Here is a 9424-nt window from a genome sequence, read left to right on the forward strand (position 1 = left end):
AGAAGAGCAGCAAAGCTAAAACATGAATGATGGTAGGAACTCGGTATGTCTAGTCTAACAAAGAAAAGGACTGGGGTGAAATGGAAGGAGTCTTCCAATATTTGAGGGGCTGTGAGAGAGAGGAGGGGGTCGACTTATTCTCCATAGCATCTGAAGGCAGGACTAGAAGTAACAGATGGAATTTATCAAGGAGAGAATCAACCTAGAAATAAGGACAAATTTCCTGCCAGCGAGTGTTGGAAGAAATATCCTTCTGGGTTCGGCTCCAAGTGGGGAAAAAGATACTGGAAACATGGAGACTGCTTGGAAAGATGGTTTAATGGTGGACAGGATCGCATGGCTTGAGTTCCTGAACAGAAAAAGGGCCGAAATGCAGCGAGTCCCCGGGTTTTTATGCTCTCTCTGGCTTTGAATTTCCTGGGGCCCCAAAAGAGTATCCTGATTGGTTGTCAGACTCCCAGGGGGTGGGAGTCTTAGCTAGCCTTGCTGGCTGATGTAATCTTCCCAGGTGCCATGTGGTGAGTTTCTGTTGCTAGATGGGTCCCATTGTGTTGCAGATGAAGGTCCATTGACAAGGATTGAGTTTCTGCCTCTGGCCCATTAACAAAGGGGGAGAGGCAGGAAGGTAGGAGTTGCTTTGTCTTTAAAACATGTTTCTCCATTTCTCAACCAGGGAAACATAATATTCTGTCTTTTTAATATTTCCTAAAATATTTCATTCTTCCAGGAAAGGGGTGGGTGCTAACTTCCTACACGAGAACAATTAATGACCCAGAAGTTGTGAGTGCTCCATCACTGGAGGCTTTTAAGAAGAGATTAGACAGCCTTTTGTCTGGAATTGTATAGGGTCTCCTGCAGGGGGTTGGACTAGAAGACCTCCAAGGTCCCTTCCAATTCTATTATTCCATTAAACCTATCGTGAGAATAATTCAGGTGAGATCTAGAATGGACCACGGTAAAGATCTGTAAGAAATGTGGAAATTCATCCTGAGGCTGAGGCTCTATATATTTTCCTTCTCCACCCTCTTCCACACCTTATAATAACTCCAGGATTCAGCCTGGCTCTTTAAGTCCTGTAGAAAAGAAAATAACAATTTACATTTTCGTTTTCCTAATCAAGCCGTTCTTCCTCTTTCCAATACAGTTCTGCAAACCGTCCCAGTCACAAGAGAACAGTGCTTATCTGCCTCATTACACAATATAGATTTTAAAAGTCAGATCCTTTTTTGGATCTACTATCGCAGGAAGGGTGACCACAGAGGTTTCCGCCCCCCCACCCCCCACTGGAAGTGACTTGTTGTTAAATGCGTGAACATTGCAGAATCCCAGAGATTCAAGCATAGCTTGTGGAAAGTAGCACATCTGGGCAATCTCTGAAAAAAAGTTCAGAGAAGGACCATCCTTGTCTCTATTTTGTGGCTGTTTTCCTATTTGATCCCACATAGCATGTAACCAGCAAAAGGTATGTTCATTGCAAACACTGGAAGGTTAACATTTTATGTAATTTTAAATACGTTAAGGCTACAATCCAGGGTATTTGTGGTAAGCCTCTCAGAATTGCTTGCTGGTGAGATGGGCGACATATACATTTAAGAAATAAATACAAATAAACAAATACAAATGTAATTGGGAATATGTTTTACTGAAGGGGCCATCTTGAGATGGCTCAAACGATGACAATTTGAGATCCAATTGCTTTATTGTAGTTCATGGTAGGATCTGCAAGTATCGCTGAGCTTTTGGGACTAACGTTTTAAAATCTTTTTTTAAAAAATATAATTTGCAATGTAATCTCTACAGGCAGTATCACATGGATGCAAAAAAGGGTCGGTGACAAATTAAAATCTAAGCTTATCTGCAAATCGTACTCCTACTAAACCATTCATATTCCTACTGTCTCACCTTGTTGGATTATATTATTTGAATATTGTACAAAATTTACCTCTGTCTCCTACAGTTTACCTGTCCTTTTATCCGGAGAGATGCCACGTTAAACCTGTTGCTATCAGACAATACCGTAGAATTCCCCTGCAATATTTTAGTGATGACCTACAGTGTACGGCTTTATCGCTTAGACCATGGGTACATTCAGGGGAGATTATACAGAATCTGCCCAACCTAGACAGTGTAATAGAAGGTATTCAGTACTCACCTTGAAACAAAACAGGGGAAAATTTTCACATGAGTGGTCCCTTCCTTCTGGACTACAGTATTCTCCTCTCCAAGTTTAGTCTGCCCCTATCCTGATGATGTTTCAAGAAGGTGACAAAAATAATCCTCTTCAAGAGACTCTTCCAACTTGTTTTTATGGCAGCTACTGGCTAGACCTTTATTTATAGATTCTAATAGAATCAGAATAGAGCTGGAAGGGATCTTGGAGGTCTTCTAATCCATCCTCCTGCTCAAACAGGAGATCCTATACCATTTCAGACAGGTGGCGATCCAATGTCTCCTTAAAAACCTCCAGTGATGTCCACAATGTCTGAAGACAAAGCCATTCCATTGGTTAATTGTCCTCACTGTTAGGAAGTTTCTCCTTAATTCCAGGTTGCTTCTCTCCTTGATTAGTTTCCATTCATTGTTTCTTGTCCTGCTCTCTGGTGCTTTGGAAAATAAATTGACCCCCTCCTCTTTGTGGCAGCCTCTCAAATACTGCAATTCTGCTATCATGTCCCCCTTAGTCCTTCTTTTCTCTTGACTAGTCAAACCCAAATCCTACAACCGTTCTCCAGGCCTTTAATCATCTTAGTTGCTCTTCTTTGCACTTTTTCCAAATAGTTTTTTTAAAAAATATTTATTAATGCTATAGATCTTTTTATACATTTATCAAGTGTTTTTTATTTTATTTTAAGCCACCTAGAATCGGAAGGATAGGCTGCGTATAAAATTGGGCCTAGAAAGATAATTCATTGTGGCTGTTTAACTTGCAGGACTTTACACAACTTGTGGTTCTTCGAATCAGATTTCAGAACAAGGGCACCAAGTTGAGAAACTTTTAACCAAGGTTGAGAGACACTTAGGTTGATCACTGTTATGCGCATGGAAGATGGTTTGGGTGAGCCTCCTATGCTCAACCACAATTTCCTGTTAACCTTTTTATTTTTGAGAAATGAGAATCGCAATAAAATAGTTGTGAGAATTAATAATAATAAGTTATTAAATGTATATGCTGCCCCTCATAGCAATTCTGGACTGAATGGACACATTTGGCCTGTTTTCATAAATCCCCGAAGGAAATTATTAACGCAACGAAGAAACTGTGGGGTCCTTGGTGGTCTCTGAGCTTGGTTGTTTTTCTTACAGATTTTTCATTACCAAACTAGGTAACATCATCAGTGCCGAAGGGAGTTGGATTTGCTCTCTTTTTATATACAAATGGCTTGTCCTGTCAGTGTAAGTGGGAGTATTTTTGGTAGTTCCTTTATTAGGCTGTTGTTTACTGTTTGTCTGTCTGAATTAGTAGTTACTGCACACCAGAGCACTGCACACTAAAACAACTAGACACAAGAACAGTTTTTTGCCAAACGCCATCACTCTGCTAAACAAATAATTCCCTCAACACTGTCAAACTATTTACTAAGTCTGCACTACTATTAATCTTCTCATCATTCCTAACACCCATCTCTTCCCACTTATGACTGTTTGACTGTAACCTTGTTGCTGGTATCCTTAAGATTTATATTGATATTGTTTCCTGATTGCTTATTTGTAACCTATGACTATCATTAAGCGTTGTACCTTATGATTCTTGATGAACATATCTTTTCTTTTATGTACACTGAGAGCGTATGCACCAAGACAAATTCCTTGTGTGTCCAATCACACTTGGCCAATAAAAAATTCTATTCTATTCTATTCTATTCTATTCTATTCTATTCTATTCTATTCTATTCTATTCTATTCTATTCTATTCTATTCTATTCTAATTGGAGTATTGTTTACTTCTTGTTTGTTGGTCTAGTATTAATCTTGGTGTTAATCTGTCCTTATCTGGGTGTTGATTGTGGGTGGGAAAGTGTTTTGTTTCCTATTTTGTTTTTCGACAGTGCAAACCACTAATATATAAAAAGAGAGCAACTCCCCACTTCCTTCTAGCATTGATGAGATTACCTAGTTTGGTAATGAAACATTGGCAAGAAAACAACCAAGGGGAGACAGCACAAGGACCCCAGAGTTCAACCTTGAGCTTCAACTTTTCTCAAGAAGAAATTGTAATTTGCCTGTCTTATATGTTTTGCTGATAAAAGAAATTGATGTACCAACTTTCTAATTCCTTTAAAAAGAAGAAGAAGAAAGATTTATATGTGCAATAGGAACGCAGCTAAGGAAAATGAATCAGAGGCTAAAACAACATATACATTGCATCAAACGTTACTTCCTTAATCAGCTTTTCTTGAACAAGCTGCAGTCAGATGGGTGTCTGTGTGGCAGACTAATATGTAAAATACAATCTACAAATCATAACATGGATTCACAGAATGCATTGAGCTAAAGCAAAGCAAACATTTTCGTAAGAGTCTTCACTCATCTAGCTAAGCCAATCGTGATCTAATTTGTGAGTAAATCCTTCATACTTAGAGTATACCGTGTTGTGTGAATCCTACCATTGTGATCTGCAAACCATAATTCATGGCTTAGAATGTATGATCTCAGCCAATGATAAATTAGGATTTGATATCCACAGACCGATACTTTTTCATTTGCTTGCTTAATTCCAAATCATTTTCAGTGTTTGTGGAGCCACTGAGTAGCTCTCTAAGTGTTTCTTCCGGATAATTTAGAACATCCTGATTCTCTAATGTTCCTTCTTACCGTCCTGGTGTTTTGTAATGGATTGCCAAATTAATGGGATTATAGAATATGTTTTGCTTAGCATTAGTGGCAGGGCAGAAAAGGAAAAGCAAAAATTTAATCCCTGTAAGAGACGCTTTCCAGACGTTTTAGATTATAAATACCAGAATTCCTACATACTGACCATGCTGATGTGGGAATTCTGGAATCCAATAAACCAGGAAGATCTCGGTTTAAAGAAGGCTGAGGATATTTTGCTCTAATCTTAACCGAGGTACAATGAATTAAACAACTGAATGTGTTTTCTCTTTCCTTCTCTAAATAATTTCTCCGTGTATTTTTTTCTTTTTAAAGGCATTTTCTCTGCGTAGTCTTTTTTGAAGATTTGTCTTCTGAGCCACCATGCTGGCAGAAAGCTTCATAACTGTCTTTGCCTATAAAAGTGAGCCTTTTGACTCCCGTGAAGGCCGGTTGCTGAAACCTGTTGGACAAGAAACTTGGCAAGGCCAGTTTGCAAATACGGATGAAAATGAACAGCTCTTTACGGAATCCAGCCGAGCAGCAGCTGAGAAGGTGGCGGAGATTCATGGCAGAAACATGGATCCAAAACGTCATCAGCAGATCCCTGGACAAGATGCACCAAGGAACAAAACCCACAAAATACCCCTGTCCGTTCCTCAGCGTGTACCAGTTCAAGAGCAGCACTGTAGGAAAGAGCTGGATTTGTACAGATCTTGGTCATGCCAAAGTCTTTATCAGAATTATCCCGATCTGCATATCGGAGGAGATCATATCGCTGACCATACCCATGATTCCGATCACATCGTGGACCAGACTTACAACGAATTGTCTGGTCCCATGTTCTTGTCGACGGATCTCCCCTTAGATACTCCCTTCCCATTACAGAAACCCAGGGGGCTAAAGTTGGGGCACGGGGACGATGTCGGGGAGAACAGCCTGGCTCTCCGCAAGGAACCCCTGTCTAACTCGTTACTTAACAACCACATGGAAAAGGAAATCCAGGAAGTCTATAAACAGTTTTGGGAAGAGAAGTTGACTCACTGCAATTCCATCACCCACTGCCTGATGTCGAACGGCCTGATGAGTAACATCGGTGAGGCCCACCACCCACTGTCTCATGGACACCAACAAACGCTGTTGCACTCTCTGGCTCGTCTGGGTTTGCACAACAACACTAGCGGTGGAAACAGCAGTGAATTTAGCACGCCAAATCTGCAGATCTCCGCCCCGCTTTGCAAGAGAAAATGTCTGTGATGCAACGTGCACCACGAGGGAAAGCAATCGATTCTTTAAAAAACAAAACAAATGGGACAGTCTTTGGTTAACAGCAATAGCACCTAGACTTATACAGTGCTTTACAGCCCTCTCTAAGTGGTCTACAGAGTCAGCATATTTTCACCCAACAATTTGGGTCCTCATTTTATCCACCTCGGAAGGATGGAAGGCTGAGTCAACTTTAATAATAGAGTGGACAAGCTTTGATGGGCAAGATTTACACTTAAAGTTTCTGGAAGGTGACAACTGACAAGTATAGCATTGGCAAGGTGACAACCTATATACAATGGAGCCCTATGGTGTATATTAAAAAAATCTGAGAACGTCTTGGAAGAAACCTAGGCATTACATTAGGGTTTATGCTGCATTTGTGTATCAGTGATTTTTAGCTATTAACAAAACAAGAGATAAACAGAATGACAAAGTTGGAAGGGACCTTGGAGGTCTTCTAGTCCAATCCCCTGGTCAAGCATGAAACCCTATACCTTTTCAGACGAATGGTTATCCAATCTCTTCTTAAAAACCTCCATTGTTGGAGCACTTACAATTTCTGGAGGCAAGTTGTTCCACTGATTAATTGTTCTCACTGTCAGGAAATTTCTCCTTAGTTCTAGGAGAGGGATTCTAGAGTAGTGGTAATAGTGATGGTAGAAAAGTAGACTTAGGGACTATTTTTGACCCTGGCTTAATTCTAAAGTATACAATATTCTTTAAGGTGTTGTAGGACATTAGCAATAAGAGACTTACTCTCTTGGGAGAGTTGTAATTGTTTAAGGATTGGATTACAAACATACCTGCTTCCATCCCCTCCTTTTGTTTTGGCATTTCAAAAACATTGTCCTGTAAAGTTGATATATTTCTCCAGAAATATATGGAAAAATAATCAGGAATATATTCTGGAGAAAGTGAAATGCATTTGGAGAACGTTGTGAAGGATTCTAGTGGAAATTGTAGAATTTTTCATGGCAAGATATTTATGAAATCATAACATGACCTTAAAACTTGTGACATTAATTTTCCGGTTTAAAAAAAAAGATAGGGGAACAGAAACAAACTGGATTTCTGCTTTCTGACATGTCAGTTTCTAACCACTTAAGATAATTCATTGTTGATCCATTTTTTCCCCCTGAAATGGAAATATGACTCAGGACTTTATACAGTTCTAATGGAAAGTTCTTAGACACTAACAAAGCAGTTTTTAGACTCTTTAATGAATTGATCCATACTAACTGGCCGTATCTTTTCTTTTACAAATTTCCCAAATACTCTTCTAGCCTCAAAAGCTTGGGTTTCTTTGCTTGAATGGGTTTTACTCCATTTCTGGATTTTTTTTAAAAAAAATTGTTAAAATAATGAAATACAAAATGAAGTCTACAATAAAAAGCGGCAACCCAATGGAGAAAAAAACAACAACAGCATTATCATCATAAATGAACTATTGTAGATATAACAAAAACAACAGTTAAAATACAATAGAACCTTTATTGGTCATTTTGGCCATTTCACAAATATAAAACAAATTACAAACATACAAATAGATACAAAGAAAACAAAAGAACATGCTTGTAGTAGATCATCACCCCTACAGTTAACCCCAGTTTGATCTAAATCGATTTAGAGTTTAGAATATAGTTTCTATTCTGTTCAATTAAAAAAGAAACGTTCCTTATGATAAGCATAAATATGTATATGGAATTAAGTCCATTGTTGAGCTTATCATTAAGTTTGGATCTTACAGTCACATAATGTGTCTTTTTCTCATTTTTTTAAAAAACAAAAGCTTTTCAGAAATAATAACACATAGTGTGGATCCATCCTTTAAAATCAAGAGAGTAACTTTTTTTTCCTGATGTGTGTGTGTGTCTGTGTATGGATAGATTGGATGGATAGACAGACAGACAGACAGACAGACAGACAGACAGACAGACAGACAGACAGACAGACCAACCTCAAGTTCAACCAAATGAAAGTTGTTCCTAAGATAAGTTCCATATTTTAGTGATTAGGATACTGAAATTCTCAAAACATTTCTTCTTATAACAAGTAATGTGTGCATTAACATGTATATTGATTGGAAACCAAACCGAAGTTGTAATGAATCATCTGCCTTAAAGAACCTTCAAAGATCTCACACCACCAACTCCATCTCAGCAGCTGTGGCTAGTGGTCAGTTTCACAATGAATAGAATAGAATAGAATAATTTTATTTCTATACCGCCCTTCTCCCGAAGGACTCAGGGCGGTGTACAGCCTATTAAAAACATAAGACAACATCAGTTAAAATAGTTTAAAATTATTAAATGAATTCGGCTCAATTTAAAACCCCAGGAATTTAAAACCCAATTTAAAATTGTTATGTTGATAGCCCAGCCTGGCGGAACAACAGGGTCTTGAGTGCACAGCAAAATACCCGGAGGTCGGAGATCTTACGCACTTCCGGGGGCAGTTCATTCCACAGGACTGGGGCTCCCACAGAGAAGGCCCTCCCCCTGGGTGTCGCCAGCTGACATAACTTGGCTGATGGCACCCTGAGGAGACCCTCTCTGTGGGAGTGAACTGGCTGGTGGGAGGCTATTGGTGGCAGAAGTCGGTCTCGAAGGTACCCGGGTCCCATGCCATGGAGCACTTTAAAGGTGGTGACCAACACCTTGAATCGCACCCGGAAGACCACTGGGAGCCAGTGCAGCTCACGCAGGAGGAGTGTCATGTGGGCACAACGAGTTGCGCCCATAACCACCCGTGCGGCCGCATTCTGGACCAGCTGGAGCCTCCGAGTGCTCTTCAAGGGGAGCCCCATGTAGAGAGCATTACAATAGTCCAGCCGGGAGGTGACAAGGGCGTGAGTGACCGTGCGCAAGGCGTCCCGGTCCAGAAAGGGCTACAACTGGTGAATCAATGAAACAAAGTACCATGAACAAGGGAGTGAAATAAGCTATAGGAGAGCGAATAAGCACTACAGGCCAATGGAGGAGAATATTTGTAGCTCAGGGTTGAAATGAAAGGTCCTCAATGATCTCTGAGCTTGGTTGTTTTCTCACAGACGTTTCATTACCCAAACTAAGTAACATCATCAGGGCTGGAGCACCAGCACTGATAATGTTATCTAGTTTGGTAATGAAACATCTGAAAAAAACCAACCAAGCTCAGAGAGCACCAACGACCACTCTAACACTACAGGGTTACAAAGGCAAATAATTATGCTCTAAGTGTACTGTGTCTTCTCTGGTTTTTTTTTTTTTAATTTGATTTATATGCCACCCTTCTCCGGAGACTCAGGGCGGCTTACAGTGCATTAAGCAATAGCCTTCATACTTTTGTATATTTTATACAAAGTCAG

At 39.8% G+C, this 9424-nt stretch overlaps 1 protein-coding gene across 1 annotated transcript; it reads left to right on the plus strand.

The window, feature by feature from the left end:
* The first annotated feature begins 5193 nt into the window (after positions 1-5193).
* LOC139322812 (TLR adapter interacting with SLC15A4 on the lysosome-like) lies at positions 5194-6353 on the plus strand. The gene has a single exon (XM_070952052.1). The coding sequence runs from the start codon at positions 5194-5196 to the stop codon at positions 6064-6066; it is 873 nt and encodes a 290-aa protein (XP_070808153.1). The 3' UTR covers positions 6067-6353.
* Positions 6354-9424: the final 3071 nt, after the last annotated feature.

Source organism: Pituophis catenifer, unplaced genomic scaffold (genome assembly GCF_029215685.1).
Source record: "Pituophis catenifer annectens isolate HBS135680 unplaced genomic scaffold, rPitCat1.0.hap2 SCAF_11, whole genome shotgun sequence".
In the NCBI taxonomy this organism is placed as follows: Eukaryota; Metazoa; Chordata; class Lepidosauria; order Squamata; family Colubridae; genus Pituophis; species Pituophis catenifer.